General features: G+C 40.7%; 1 protein-coding gene across 1 annotated transcript in view; it reads left to right on the top strand.

The window, feature by feature from the left end:
• The window catches only part of ofcc1 (orofacial cleft 1 candidate 1), a 72,449-nt gene extending 56,233 nt beyond the window's left edge, over positions 1-16,216 (top strand). The window contains exons 21-23 of the mRNA XM_075452446.1: positions 10,578-10,778; positions 15,571-15,709; positions 15,872-16,216. Of these exons, the coding sequence (XP_075308561.1) occupies positions 10,578-10,778; positions 15,571-15,709; positions 15,872-15,942 (411 nt within the window). The 3' untranslated portion in view covers positions 15,943-16,216. The remainder of the gene's footprint in view (positions 1-10,577; positions 10,779-15,570; positions 15,710-15,871) is intronic.
• The last annotated feature ends 487 nt before the right edge of the window (positions 16,217-16,703 follow it).

Here is a 16,703-nt window from a genome sequence, read left to right as displayed (position 1 = left end):
CAATTTAGAGTCATCATCTATATCATGTTCTGTTAAATAATTAAGCCTATTTAAACTAACACAGACTTCTACTGAGCCAACAGAAAGAAGGCAGATGCCCGTAAAACGGGTGGTGCCCAGCACCACCACCTCTAACGGGAGGGAAGTGGCTGAGGGAATCCACCCCCAAGACACGAGTGCCTTTATAAAATATAATAGGCCTATATTTATGTCTTTTTTAAGCCTATTCATACAAATATTTATTTGTCTTTTATGTCTTTTTTTTCTTTTGTCCCAACACATTCTGATGGTGCCGCTCAAAAAGATAATTGTCTGTAAATGCAAAAATCTATGCGCGGTCTGATAACCATCTCCGACGAATATTTATTTCTCTGCGCAATAATGCTGCACCTTCATCCACGGGATCGTTTTTAAAAGGACATGTTCGTGAAAAAAGTAATCTCCTACTGTGCCTAAAGGACTTATAGAAGTAGAAGAACTCGCTCTGCTGACTGAATGAATGAGGAAATCAAATGGCGTGTGTGGCTGAAAGAGGGCGGAGACAGAAAGAAACTCAAGGTTTCTTGAATAAAACCTGGTCCCGACCAGGTTAGGTTCAGAGAGTCTGTTACTCCGGTAACTGACCGTGAGGTTAAGTTACCTCTCTTTGTGAAACAGGCTAGAGTTACCCCTCTTTCTTGGGGTTGAGTTACCTCCCTTTGTGAAACGGAAAACTCAGGGTTTCCCTCATTTCAGGGTTAACCTACTCAGAGTTTTCACAAAACCTGCTACGTGAAACGGACCTCTGGTAATGCCAGATATCTGTTTGGCTCTCTTCTCTTAAGTTCTTTGAAAACCCTGACTCATTTCTGAATCAGTCATTGCAGTCAATTGCACAACTTCTTCTCCATCTTAGACTGTTTTCTGTGTTTTTCCGCAAGTCAAAGATTGTGGCCTTCGTGCCAGCTGTGCCATTGTGTGCATTTTCTTTATTGTCTCCCACAGGAGGTACAGTTCACTAACCTCCTCAATATCCGATATGCAGAAGATTTTCTTTTTTTACCGAATGAAATCATCATGGAACATATTTACATATTTCTGTCCTTGTGGCAAGTTAGGGACACGTTAAACAAAGAATCATTCTGCACATTTTTCTGCCTTGCACTGTATTCTCGAGCAAAATTTGTTTGTGTTTTTTTGGCTCATTAAAGCATACAGATCCATTATTGTAAAAACCTGAACTGAAATAAGAAATCTCTAAACAATATGTGCTCTTTGATTTGTCATGCACACTCCCTTTGCTCACAAACAGTCCGCGTTTCTAAAGAAACGCAAGAGAGGCCAACTGCTCCAGCTGTGCATGCAGAGAGAAAGGAGAAAATGTTCTTGTATGAACTCGTCGGTGTGAATGGTTTAATTACAGGGAGTGTCAGCTCCATTGCTTAATGTGTCCCTTACAATTAATCTAGGGAGAGGATATCATTATCTACCAATGCCTAGGCCTGGGCAGGCTTCTCTGTCAATAGGGAAGGAATAAGAGAGGGAAAAAGAGAATTAGTCTAAACACGGAAGTATCTTTGGTTGGCAGCCTATCATGTATTCAACCTCTGTGTCACACAAACATATTGAGTTAAGTGCTTTGATACTGTTTGGAAACACAGAGTTTGACTATTTTGGACAATTATGATTCCATTAGTGGGGAAGAGCTTTTTCCTATAATTTCTTCATAATGTGAAGCTTCGCCTGTCAGCTGTCAAAACATGTGCAGCTGGAGGAGGTTAAATTGACACCAGATTTTCACCACTTCGTTTTTCCTTCTTCACTCCATTTCTCTGCACCGGGCCAAGTCCTTAGGAGTCCTTTCTTATTCCCTTGCCATCCCATAATGCAACACAGAAGGCAACAAATTGGACTGTTGAGAAGTGAAAAAGATTTACAAAACACAGAGCACAATTAAGGACAACAAATCTCAGTTTTAGCAACCAAACCGCCTTGCCCAGATCTGTGCAGGCTGCGTGGACTATGATTTAAGCAAACCTTTAAACTCCTCCACGGTTCAATAAGTTGTCATTATTGGAGGGAAAATTAGTTGTTTTCATCGGCTGAGGAAATGTTACAGAGCATTTGCCACACATGCTGACATCTATACCTAAGATGTACACGGGGGTAATGCTGTATGTAACGTACACTCGTGCAAACATGCAAATCCAGCCTCTGGCTCCACAGAGATTCTACTGCTTGAATGTGACAGATCTGATTCTTTGTGACTGTCCGTCGTTGGTCACTTCTTTTCCCCTCACTCTCTTCCTCCCCTCTAAAGAGTTTGACCTTGGCAGCTTCTTTTGGCCTCGAGGGGATGCAGAAGTCCTGTTGACTGTGACAGGTGTCGTGACTTAACAGCCCCACATGAAATCCCGAGGAGTGATAGATTCTTACGTTTTTGGGTTTTTTTTCCATAAGGATTTTACTTATAACCTTTAAGAGACAACATAGAGTGTGTGTATGAACATGCACATTTAGATTCTGTGTGAGAGAGCACGCGTGTGCAGCCTAACCGCTGACTCCCAGCACTCATTCTGGTTATTGGCTTGGATACTTATCACCTCCAGCCTCCAAGGCTTGATTAGGTTGAAGCTACTCCAAAGTCAAATTCTGGATATCAAAGGCAATCCTCAACTTTGGCATCTGTCTGCAGCATCTTAATATGAATCCAGGTGTCATAAAATTTTGAGAAGTGAACATGACATCTCGAGATATGTGCTCCATCCAGTTGGAGTGAGAGAAATATGTTTTCCCACCACAAAAGGATTAGCTGGAGGAGGCATGACACAAATACTGAATCAGTTTAGTGGAAAGTATTGGTGATGTGATTGGTTTGGCTTAGGTATTAATACATTTAAGGATCACATATTCATGGCGGTTTATTGCCAGAGCATGCAAATGCTGTAGTGTACCTGTGTGAATCTGGCTTACAGCATGAGCATGCTGTGGCAGGTTCGAAGTTCCATTTTTGCATATGGACTCTGTTCAATATGTTAATCGCCTTTGAGATCATTCTTAAAGAAACTTGATTAATATGTCACAATTGAAAGATTTGCAAGCAAAGAAAATAAGAAGTGTTTAAATGTTGAGTTGACTTACTTGTCTTTAGTAGTTCAAGTTGCAAGTAAACCTTGAAAAGTAATCTCTTTAAGGCCTAGAGTGACTCAGAAATGATATGGAAGAAAAAGAAGCTGCTATCTGAGTTGTTTACTGTAGGTCGGGCGTAGGCTTTCTGCAAAGGAGATTAGTAACAGAGAATTATGCATATCTTATTTTCTGGATTATCTCAGGCACTCAGAGATGCTATCTCAGTGTATAATCTCTTTTAAAGTCATCTGGTCTATTCTGACTGCAAAAACAGCTACTCTCGCTTGTTTATCTTTTCTCGAAGTCCAGTTTGGGATGTGCTACTTTTGGAAGGAGTTTATTATTGCACCTTAACTATGACTGTTCATGTGGAGCTATTTATAGACCGTGATCTTTGCTTGAGAAGCAGAATAATGAGAGGAGGGTGGATGAAAGCTACTGTAGCATACTAGCCATTTTGTCACTGTGTGTGTGTCAATGCATGCAGATATTTGTGCCCCTCCATGCAAATATGAATGGGTGGCCTGTCTTGTCCAGTGGTGCGTTTAACCAGACATAGACCTTTGCTTCAGCCAAATCAGGCCCAACGCAGACTGTGTGCATCCATGCCATTTTCAAGCTGCTCCAATTATATCTGCCGACTGTCCACATATTGGCCAATTTTACAATAATAGCATATCTATTTCTATTCTAATGGCTGACATTGCTTGGCTTATCCATGCATGTATGTCAGCGGCCTTTTATGCTTTGAAGTTTGGTCTGTTCCCAGCCATGTGCAATCTACTGCAGCCCATGTTGGATTTTTATGTGTGTGTGTTGCATAGACTCAGTGTGTAGCCATGTATAGTGGCAGGCAGTAGTGCATTACTTGGTTAATGTTCCACAAACAGCTTTACTTTATTTCTGCAGCAGGTAATGTAAATAATAACACTCTGAAATTCAGAAATTGTCTAACACATACTTTTTAAGTCACTGTCGGTTACTTTGACATTTGTGGTGAGCTCCTTTACTGTCTTACTGGAAGCGTCATTCTATGAGGGTTAAACTGTAAGCTTGATACGTCTCCATTCAGTGGACAGACTGTTCCAGAAAGAGTGGAACAGGAAGGTGGCTTGCCTCCTCCCAAAGGGGAGAATTGCAGATGCTGGTAAGATACAAGGAAGCTTGTTTTTTCTGTGCCTGCTAACGTTAGCTACAGATGCAAACATTTGATATCTGTTGTTTTATTAGGAGTCGCAGATAGTGTGAACATTGCAACTGAAACTGAGAGCTGTGTTTGGTTAGTGAGGCTGATTCTAATGAATTTGAGTTGTTCTACATTAATTAGAGCTGTGTAATATGTGTAACAAGTGATCGGTTGCTTTTTCTGGCAAGTGATTTGTGGTAAAAAAACAAACATTTTTTGTTTATATAAAGATTAACTGATTGCAATTTTCTAGTGACTTGCCCAATACTGGCTAGTATTCTGTGTACATGTGCATGATTCATGGCAATGAGTCATTGAATCAGTGCAGTATGACTGAAAAATAATGCTTGCACATTTCTAATTTATAATATCTGCCTATTAATTCAAATTGTTGTGTTTAATCCATATTAGATGTTGTTGTTCTATGAGCCTGTGTTGGCATGTATGTTTGTGTGTCTTCGTACCGCCTGTATCTGTGGCACGAACCAAGTGATCAGCAGCTAGATCTTGAACCGAAGAAATGTCTGACAGAAATAATGGTGGTCGCAGTGGAGTGGAGGGATTGACCCTCTATAGTTTAGAGAGCCTCAGTGCACTCACTCCCCCCACCGCATACACACACACACACGCGCATATGCACCAAAGCCCTCTCCACCTTCCCATCACCCCACAACTCTCCATCCCCTCCCTCCCCCACTGCCTTCTGCACAGCCTCAAGTGCCCGCAGGCCTTGGAGATGCACGCATGCGTTGCCTCACTGTGTGAGGCTTTGTCTGTTTGTGAGCATCGTTGTATGTGTGTGTTAGCATGTGTTACTGTTTGTGCGTGTGTGTGCATGTGTGCGTGTGTGTGTGTGTGTGTGTGAGTGGACAAAAGAAGCAACTATGTCTACCTGTTCTCTCACTTGACAATAATCACTGATGCTCCTTTTTGGTGCTGTCTGTACAAGTGGGTCTACTGCATTTCTCTGTTGTGAATGCCTTTTATTTCAAATAAACAGAAACAATTGTTTCAAATAGTAATATCAATGATCTTTATTACTGTAAAGTGACAATGTGGATCTAATATAATATACTGTAAAATAGACTAAATATTAATTTATTGTTTGTAATCTTTTTGAAGACACATAGTATTGTTCAGACGTGGGTTGATAATGTGGTGAGCAAAACTATTTCAGTTAACCCGTTAACCCAACCTCCCATTCTCTTAACAACTCGGTTCATATGTATTATGCAGCTGTATATCTATAAAGCAAATACTAGATTATCATTGCCTCATATTGGCTTAACAACCCCATTGCAATCATTTTAGACTAAATCTCCATGATAGTATCTTTAAGCATGGTCATTTGGTGCCACATAGGCAATGAAACTGGTATTTGTTCAGTTTGATCATTTCCATGCCACTAGATTTCAGGATATTACTATCAAACCACTTTATGCTGTGCAAGTCTACCCTAATCTGATAAACAGCTCTTGATTAATTTTCCACCAGCAATTACATGAACAGTTCAAATACTTCTTAATATTGCTTGGTTTACTGTACCAGTGCTGCTGCATAATATTTCCAGCCAGCATTAACTTGAATCCAGCTAACAACATTAAAAAAATAAAAGTTCGAAGTCAAAAGTGCTCCACTCCCATCTCATCACTTAGCAACAATTCGTAAGCTTTGACTGCTGTATTTTATGCCCAATCAAAATCTTTCTTTTAAGCCTCACCAGCTTTCGTGCCTTGTTGTTTAGTAGGTGAGCTCAGTTTTTAGTGACAATGAAAGTGTAAGCATTTGCTGAGAAATATTGAGATGATATGGTTGCATCACCAGATGTCTCCTCACTGCAAGAATAAATCTTTTCTCAGCGATAACACTAGCTCCACTGCCTCTTGTCCATTTTTAAGTGCCAGAAGCAACAGTGCCGTTCCAGCCTCCCAAGTTCAGAACCAGCAACTTCAGTATTCTACCAAATCCAAACACACTCAACTGAGTTTCATTCACTTTTCTATTGTCCCAATCCCAACTACAGCCCCAGCCAGGGCTTCCATGTGCGACTGACACATAAATAACCAAGCCTGTCCGCCACCCAGGCAAATTCAAATGCACTTGTCAAAGTGATGAAGCACCCGCCCGCAGGGGAGCATTGTTTACATTTTCACTACACTCTTTGCAAAAGTGAGAATCTAATTATTTTCCCACTGTAAATTAAAGCCAAGTGGGACAGAACTACCAACCAAAAGGATCATGTCAATGGAGAAAACCCCTGCCCTTCCACAGTACATGTGAATTTGTGAAGGGTGGCAAATAGCTGCGAAAAATATGTAGGTGGTAGAGCGAGGGTAGGTCAGTAACTTCTGTCTTTATTGGAGGAGACTGCCAGTAAGACAAGAGAGGAGCGGCCTGTGGTAGCATTTTCACTGGCTATATAGCAACACAACCTCTTTTATGTTAAATAATGAGTCTCAAAAACTCCAACTAACTGGAATATTTTGTTCCCTCACATTTTCATTCATGGCACATGATAATGTGCCAAAAAATGTGCTGGATTGTTTTTTTATGCCAATCAACAGAAAGAGACATGGAGTGAGACTGAAAGAACATTGGCGAGACAATGGTCATATTTAAGGAGTTCCTGAAAATTTGAGGTAAAAGTACAAAGAAGAAGGCAGATCCAGGGAAGAAAGAGAGCATGAATAGTAATTATGGCTATCTAGTTTGGATCAATCAATAAGGGATCAGGAGGACTGACAAGGCTGTTTGTGTCCATGCCTTAGGCTCCTGTTCTGGACAGTAGCCAGCCTGGCTTGGCTCAGTTTGCCTGCTCCTGCAGACTTCTCCTTCTCTCCTCCTTTCAGTCTCACACAGGCACAGAGTACAGTATGCACATCATAGAGTATATGTACCAACAAGTGTCTTGCCCTTAAATCTAGGCAGACACACATATGTATCATTCCTTAATGACATATGCATTCTCTATATTTTCCCTCGGGCTATGCAAGTTTGTGTTTAGTAATCACTAATGGGTCCATCCGCTGGTCAGAGTTAAAAAAAATAAAAGTGGATTAACAGTCACATTATTTGACCGTGAGTGATTTCTTATTTGCCCTTGGGGCTGATTCTTACTTTTACACAGTGTTTTGATCACTGGAGAATGGCAAAGTTTACGACAAGGTCTTGAGGTCAAGTTTGGAAACTGTTTTGATTGTCAGCAGGGACATGTCAGATGGAGTCACCACAGAAGGATTCTTTTTCTTTTAATAGTCAGCTCTAGACACCATGTTTATGTTGGGTATGTCAAGAAAATAAAGGAAAATGTGTCAGACACTAATATATGTGGCAGTCAAGGACATCTAAGATTAATATACAACAATACTGTACCTTTCACAGCCTGGACCAGTTCTATTTCTTGACCAGGGTGTCACCCAGTGGAATATTACTATTTAAGGCTTCCTCACAACCTCTTTTTAGCTGAGGCTTGTATATTCAAATTCCAGTTTAGGTATGTATATATGGGTCGTGCTTTAAAAAACGATTCAAAATAAAGTTTAGAATATATCCATTTATCTCAGAGGCTGGAGCACCTATCTTTTGGGCTCAAACAATTAAAAACAACCAAAAAAAACCCATCATGATATCAGTGATACGAATTCAAAATCTATCTCTTAGTAGACCTTATGTTTGGGAACACTTGAATGAAAATTGACAGGTTGACACGTCAACAAAAATGTTTTTCAAGTCACACTGTACCACTTTTCTCTAAAGACTGATTGCTTTTTTTCCCATGTGTGGTAAGGTGTGATTCAGAAAGTGTGAAAACACATCTTCTCCCAGGAAGACAGACAGACTTTATTTGTGAACCATGGAGCCATGTCTGCAGCTGTGCCATCCCCACTTCCTGTGCCCCTGTCCCTCCCTCCCTCCCATTCCCAATGTGCATTTGCGGTAATGTCTACAAATCCTGAAATTTATGTCCCTGCTAGAAAACATGGTTTACTGTTTATAGCCTTCCACTAAAAGAAATAAGGCCCGTCTCTCCTGATACAAGTCAAAGGACTGATGCAGACTCTATCAGATTTCTAAATACAGACCTCAACGATAAATCCTGTCTTGATTGGGTTTGAATTGGGTTAGCTCACTTGAATGCTATCTGCTTAACCCACAGCTGGCCTGTCTGCTCCATGCAGGCATTGAAACTAAATCAGTCACTTAGTGCTATCAAATGGAACAATGGTAGAGTGCAGAGAGCACTCAGGCTACGGCTAGAAGCCAGGCTAGCACCATAACGCAACACAACAGACCAGAACAGAGTAGTGCAAACCAGACAGGCCCTCTAATGCTCTTTCCTTTTTGTGTCTCAGCTATGATGCTTCTTGAGAGCCATGGTGCATTGCATGAAATGGCATCACCCAAAACGAACAAACAAACACCTTTTCAAGCCTTTTGTTTCGTCTTGTCAACTGGATTTTACGTGCTAATCAGTGTAGGATGGTAGCATGGCTAATATAGGATGAAAAAAATCTATTTTCATGCAAGCCACCATACATACACACACATGCACACCACATTGGATCATTTAAGCAGGTGTGTTTAACTAAAGTGACATACAATTTAGAATCAGAATACATGGTGTTTCTATCACCACTGTACAGCTTGGCCTCTGAAATACTGGAGAGGGGCCATTAATGGACCATAGTAACACCTGTGGCCAATCAAGGAGTTCTTTTTCCTCACAATTATGACTTTGAATATTTGTGTTCTCTTATGCATCCTCACCAAGCTGAGAACTGCTGTATAGGAAAGGATCTGATTTGCTCACACTCTCATTTGTGTTTTCCGCAAAAAGCAAAAAAGAGGGAATTAACATACACATGCTATCCAAACAGACTGATTATTGCCTTGCAGAGGTGCTGATTACTTAAGAAATTCAGGTAATCAGTTTTTGCCTGGTGTGGGCTGAGGCCAAGCTAGAGGCAAAGCACAGCTGAGGCGATTTCACTAATGAGTGTCTAAATTAGCGTTGAAGAGATGCATCCTTGCATTCACTCCTAACCTTGCACACAGATGCGCGCACACACACACACCTTCCTTCTATCAGTCTTCTTTTTATATGCTTTCATGACTCTTTGACACTTTGACAATGAAGTCCTTTCTACTTACAGGGTTGTCTGCTTTGTACTTCATGCTACGGCTCTAATTACAAGCGTGGTAATGGCTCCCACTGTTTTCTCAGTGAAGTGCCTAGAGTTGTGTTTGGCAAACCGTTTATAAGTGTGGGGGTGACATCGATATAGCACCAAATTAAACCTCTCCTTCAGCTTGACCCTGCCACTCATGGCCCGCCGAATGAGTTTGCCTTTTTCTTTTTTCTGTATTTTTAGACGAATCATAATTACACAGCCAATTAGGGGGTCACCTTGAAAAACTTCCTCCTCTTCATGACTCTCTGTGTGCGTATATTTTCCACTAGTGTAAGTCTTGCTCTTAGTTAATGCTTAAATGATGGCCCTGCACAGCACTTTAAGTACAAGCATGTAGAAATGCAAACACAGGGATGCTGAAAAGGGTGCGTCACTGTGTCATTACCGTACTTCTTTACCAGTAACAGTTTGAAAAAACATGTACAATATATAAGAATGTGTAAAAATTGTGCAGAATTGTGTGCTGTGTGTGAAATTGATCCGAATGAGTGTCGTTTGTGGATTTTCTGCGTAGTCTTTTTGTTGAAATTATGTTTAAGATCTATCATGATTAGACATTCCAGCCATGAGTAAACACTCTAAGAGAGAGTGGGAGCTTCCATGATCTTCACACATGGATGATTTCGAGTTACATGACCTACATAACGTGTTACACGCCCCGCTTGCTACCATGTCTCATCCTAATACAGAAGGGCAGCACATTACAGGTGTGTTAGCCAATGATGCACGCACATGAACACGCAGAGAAGGAGTCATAAACAAGCCAGCCATCTGGATTATAATGCTCATATATCACAAACACATCCTGTCTCTTTACCTGCTACAGTTCAGGTCCCAAAAGACTCACAATACTTTACACCAGTGGAGCTCATCTGATGGCCCCAGTTTCATAAGAGCATCCATGTTTTTTTTTTTTAAATGGATTCTTCCGTCTTAAAGCATAACTTGTGAATCCAATGCTATTCAGCAGCCCACTTAAAACACGAGATGCCAGAGCTTCCTCTAAACTTTGAGGAACACAAGCAAAGAATAAGAGTTTTACAGTGCATACTTACAACCATATTTCTCTCTTAATAACTGTTGTTGAACAGGTGGCTGTTTATGACTATATCTGGACAGCAGAGGACCCCCTGTCAGGCTCTGCAGGCCTCAGTGATGAGTCCCACAGGGAGGGTGCAGCACTGCCAGAGAGTGAGACCAGCACTCATGTGATAATCTACACTTTGTACCTGAGTGGGCTGAAACAAAGATACAGGCATTTCCTCCGACAACCAGATGGGACAATTATTGAGGTGAGATACAAATAAAGAAATATGAGGTCCTTATAGTTCATACTGCTATCAGTCTGTTCCTCTGTCCTGCAAATACAACTTTGATACAACTGTATCCCTGCTCACCCCAGAGCAGGGGTCTGTTCCCGGCTGCTTTCTCTGGAGTTTTGTCCTCTGTTAAAAGACATAAGGGACAAATAGAGGGCTAGGTTTGAGACCAGTTTGTTCTGTTAAGTTACTATTTTTCTCACACTCTTGTCTTATGCTGCCTTTAGACTAACATTGAAAATTTAGAGAAACTGAAAGACTGAGAGGAATGAGGGAAAGAGTGTGGGAGAGAGGTGGTTTAGAGGTTAAAAAACTTTGCCACCTTCAGACACTCACCTTCTTTTCTCTGAAAGAAATGGATGCAGTGAATAGTTCTGATTCAGTGCAACAGTATAGTTCTGTGGACTTAAAGGGTAAATAACTGACTTCATCCATGTCAAATTAGATTTTTTTTCTTATTTTCAAACGTAAGGTTAAGACATTCAGAGCCCTGAGAAACATATATTGACTTATGCCAATATGTGAGTGTAACTACTAACTTTTAGTAAAAGAAACTCTTTGCCTTTTCTTCAGCTCATAACCGCTGTTGCTGTACAAGGTCCAGGATATCATTCTTTAAAATACTAAATCATGAATTCTGATAATATTGGAAACAGTAAAGAACACATATTGCTACCTAACTTTGCCTTCCTGCAAATATTTCTACAGGAGAGGGAGGTCAGAGTATTTGAATGATTACCAAGTCGGCGCCTAATCAAAAGTAGCTTTGTGGCAACTGCTCCTGTAGCAAGAATGTATTCTGTCCTCAATCATTCTGTCGCTCCCTGAGCTACCTGAATCATCTCGACCAAATTAATATTTTGAAGTTTGAATGTCACAGTGATGAGGGAGGGTGGTTTATGCACTAACAATTAGCTCTGAGGCTCTGTTGCCTTCTAATGGTTCTCAATCATATTTTGGCTGATGATGAGCTTAGGTGAGTAAACACACTGCATGGTATATCTATTAATGGTGTCACACTGTGTGTGTGTGTGTGTGTGTGTGTGTGTGTGTGTGTGTTTGTGTTTGTAGCCTCTAGACTTCTGCATAGCAGATGAGACATCTGGGGGGATTGTTCATCGCCTGGCGCGGACATACATGCACGCACACACATACGAACGTGTACAGATCTTCTCTTTCTGTGAACAAAAGTAATGGGAATCGCAAAAACCTGTCTGTAAACACACACATGCAGATTCTGTGAAACATTCCCCACATTAATAAGCTCAACACACACAACCTTTGCCTGTGAGAATGCAATCCTGCTGCCTCCCTTTTCTTTAAACTGTGAAGTAAGTTTTATATTTGCCACTATTGGTTTAGTATTGGTTTTCTTTTCCTTGCAGCTTTACAGTCAAAGACCTTCTGTAGCAAAAGATGCCCATGGCATCCTCTTTCACCCGTTGGTAGCAAGGAGTGATAACACCCATGTGGAGCACCGGCGACAGAGCACTATGCTTTTCCCCTTCGCCTCACAGCACAAACCTTCACTTTATATTCTAAAAACTAATCCTCCCCTGAATATATAGGCTAGTTTTATGTATAGAACATGATCAAGGAATCACCAAAGGCCATCCTCTGCTCTTGGAGGAACACTTGAGCTGATTTTATTCGTGCTTTATATAATTCTCGCAGTAATATACACACTGTGAAAGGGTGCTGTGTACAAACTGGCCTAAAGATGTGAGGTGACAGCTCCTCAAGGAGAGAGAAACACCCAAATGGGTATGACTTCAAAACTAAACTGTTAAAAAAAACATTGAATCAAAAACAAGGCAGATTTAGGATAAGATGCAGTGACCGTAGTAAACCAAGAAGAAAAAAAGTCCATTCTTTTCATTCTTAGATCTTTTTATTCTAAATTTTCCCTTACAGGCTCATTACTTTATCCACTATCATCCAAATGATAGTACATTTTATGGTTATGTGGTTGCACTATTACCAGGCAGGGAAAGTGCATGAATCGTTTTGGAGCAATACAAACAGGATCTCAGGACATGTGCTGTTGTATTGTCTGTTTTTAAATGTGGGAATAGATCAGACATCATCATGCCAACAGTGACAAAAATGTTTCACCTTAATCAGCATGCCCAGTTAATGTGACTCCATTCTCTTTCCCAGTTAACTAAACATCCAATCCTGTCACTTTAGAAGTCTGTTTCCATTCACTGAGGAAAGATTGACGGATGGCTCATTTCCTTGAAAGAGTTCTGTTTTTGCAGGCAGCATATTGCGCTGCAGTGCCCTGAAGGACTTCAGGGTTCCACCCATAGACTAACATGACCACAGCTCCAGGGACTGGCAGCTTTGCATAATAGCTGCACATTTACACCCAAAATTTGTCTAAATGAACACAGTGAAGAGCAAGTCCTGGAAGAAGTGCCCTGAGCCAAAGACACTGTTTGGCAGGAAAGAAAGTGCTGGGTGGGGTCCTGTTTGATTTGATTGAGAGTGAGAAGCTGGGCAAAAGTCATGAGAAGCTTGTTTATTCAGCTGTTGTTGAATCAGCTATGTTGATTCAAAGTTCTCCTTGCGTTGCATCCTTGATTGAAAGGAGAGAAGCTAAAGTTCTGTATGTGTAGTAAAAAAATATAACGATAATGGGAGTCTTTATTGACTTGCATATTGACTTCTGTTTAAAGTTAGTTAATATTAATGATCCGTCATGTGCTCTCATAGTTGCCCAAGGCAGGTCTGTGTAATACTGACCATATTGAAGGAATCTTCTTGCTGATTCACAACAATACAAAAAGTTGAAGCGACTTTCCCATCAGTGTGCTCCAATAAAAGATATTAAAGGTAAAGTGAGGTGTAGCTTTTCAAACACTCATTACCTATAAACAGATGCTCCACAGCTGCCAACTCGCAAAGCGCAGTGCTGACAACAACTGTTAGGGCCAAAATTACACACGGAACTGCATCCATATAATCCAGGACTTTCAGAGAACGACTCATAACCACTCTGTCTGTAGAAACAAGATGGCTGATGAAGAAATTAATGCAGGCAAAGTCATTATCTTCCCCTCCTAAAACCACAGTGGGTTTATGTCCCCCTGTGTCGTTTTTTCTCTGAGGCTAGCATTTAAGTGTCCATGGACTTATAAAAAGATAGGACAAGCCAACTGTGCTCCTTTTGTCTCTTTTCCTCCATATGGGAGGCAGCAGCATATGCAAGAACTGGCTCAGCTTCTGTAAAACTTCCATTAAAGATGCACAACTAAGGCTCTGCCAGCTTGAATATTACCTCTCTCTGCAAATTATTTATGGCTCGGAAAAAACGCTGATGGTGAGCATCTCTAGCGACTTGTATAAATAAAAACACTTTTCTCTGCAATTTCGGAGTCGCTTTTTTCCTCTCTTTCTTGGGGATGCACTTAGCTGCAAAAAAAACAAAAGATGTGCATTTTATTTAATAGCAAGTTTCTATCTGCTTTACGTTAATTTTCTTACCTTCAGCAGGGGTGAATGTGTTGTGGTATGATTAGCAGAGCAAATTTCCTTTATAGATGGTAGATTTTTACAGCGAGAAAGTGAACAAATATGCTGAACTTTATAATGCGGCATTGGTTATTTGAGAGAGTGAGAGATGGAAGGCACAAAGACTTTATTTTCTTGCCCGTCATTGACTCAGTCCACTATCTATCTGCACTTGACCGCGACTCTTCATTGTATTCATTACATACTATATACTATTATTGATCTAATTTAGCGAGCAGAAAATATGAAGAAGTTAACCTTTTGAAAATAAACCTTGCAGCAACATTAATTGACAAACTGCATCAATTCTCCCTCCAACCCCTCGTTTTGTAATTACTCTGCCGCATGTTTGATTGCCGCTGTGGAGCCGAGGACCTACGCTTCATTTGCCGTGAGGTCATCAGCAGCCGTCAGAAATATGAATTTGATTTGGACAGAAAGTGAGTGCGCCATGTCTGTATCTGCGCACACTGTCTCTCCCTCATGCGGTGTGTGTGGCAACAAGAGACTGGTAAAGGCAGAAAGATAGGGGAATGTCCTTGGCCATTCACTCTATGTTGCAGGAGGAGATTAATGCCTCCCTGGCAGCCAAATCTGCTTAGCAGGATGACTTCTCCAAAGTGCACTACATGTAATTATCTGGCAAGTTTATACTAGTTTTATAGAAAAAAAAACTTGGTTGAACATCTTAATGTTTTTGCTATTTGCAACCCTATCAGTGTCATTTTCAACTTTAAAGTAGAGAGTGTGTCACCTTACTTGTTTGACTACTTGATGCTGCTGGTGTTGTTTCTTTGACTTCACTTAGGATTCTGTCAAGTTTAACGGTTTAATGTTTTTTTTTTTGTTTGTTTAACTTATCATTCTACAATGGCTATCTGTGATATTTTAGTTGTATTTCCCATCTCTGTAGATAAGTAGGTCAACCCAGAGTTGTGAGAGCTATTTCCCCTCTGGGACAAGAGGTAGTGTGTCATATAAAATCTCCATTTTTGCTTCTCTTTCAACTTAACTGTAAGTGCTGGGACAGAAGAAGAGACTATGCATGACAACATGACTTGCAGGCCTTGAGGAAAATAGCAGTTCGTCTGCAAATCTCAGTCATTGTCATCTAGGTTCAACCTGTACTTTGAGACGCTTCATACCCCCAAGGGTCTCCTGAAACAGTTGGGTTTTTATCACTGTTCATTTTTCTCCGTTGCCTGTCCATTCATGCCTGATTATAACATACGCTGGGCTTTTACTGAAGGTGATTGGTGACGTAGAGGGGGTTAATAATGCAACCAGAGGGATGCCCTGCCCAGGTCAGAGCTCTACCAATCAGAGAGGAGGCATGGGAGGTGCTAGAGCTTCACTCCAGCTACGGAAACGGAAAAAACTGTTTGGGCGTAAGTGTTAATTGATTATTCCGCAGACAAATAAATCTTATCGTTTTCGCATAAATATGAGTTTTTCACTCTCTCCTCATCACACACATGGGATTGTTTTGCCTGTGTAAGCCTACCTGCTTTACATTTACACAGTTTGATTAGATGCTTTGTCTCCTTTAGGGCCCCATCGTGTTGAGCCAGTAGGAGGAAGTGGACGTGGCTCCAGTTTTGCACTGCACCACAATCAATGATATCAAAAGAAAGACACAGCTAGCTGGAGCTTGAACTGATGTAAGTTTTCTCATTAGCCGTCTGATGGTCGACATTGTTGCTCTCTAAGTAACTCTATTAGCATTGCTTTTAGTAGTGAAAACATGGATGTACATTCTTCACAGAGTTACATAAATCAAAAATTTGCAAGCCAAAGCTTAACTAGGCAGACTAATAGTAAACAAACATGGCGAAGCTGTATCTCACAGTGTATCATTTTTGTAACCCTATGCAAGTAATGATAAATAATAAATAGTGCATGTGAACTGATCAGCCATCTGTGACCTAATAAACTCAACAAACACTTCAGCAACATTTCTAATGAATGCAAGTTGTCAAGTGTCCCCCACTGCCTCGACACAATGAAATATGAAGATTCTTAAAGTCACCAGTCTGAAGACGAGTGATAAAATATCAATTTTGGCCTCACATTAAACAGGATAATATTCGGGCCAGCTTGATTTGTATTGAATATGTGTCTGCTAGCCGGTGCTTAGTGTAATGAAGTGGCTCACAAATCAGGCTATAATGGCCGCCTACTTACACATATTGCTTAATTAAAGGTTGTGAGCTTATTAGCATGTGTCTCTGGCACAGGCTCCAGGAAGATGGGGAGCAGGACTGATGCCATTCAGGGCTTGGCTTTAAAGCTTTTATAGATAGCTAACCTATCACACTAAAGCCATAGCCCCTCTAAAATCGGATCTTAATAACATGTCATTTTCATTGATGATGATTTCCC

This window comes from Odontesthes bonariensis, chromosome 20 (genome assembly GCF_027942865.1).
Source record: "Odontesthes bonariensis isolate fOdoBon6 chromosome 20, fOdoBon6.hap1, whole genome shotgun sequence".
In the NCBI taxonomy this organism is placed as follows: domain Eukaryota; kingdom Metazoa; phylum Chordata; class Actinopteri; order Atheriniformes; family Atherinopsidae; genus Odontesthes; species Odontesthes bonariensis.
Note: the sequence above shows the minus strand (reverse complement) of the source record. Positions and strands in the feature narration are given on the sequence as shown.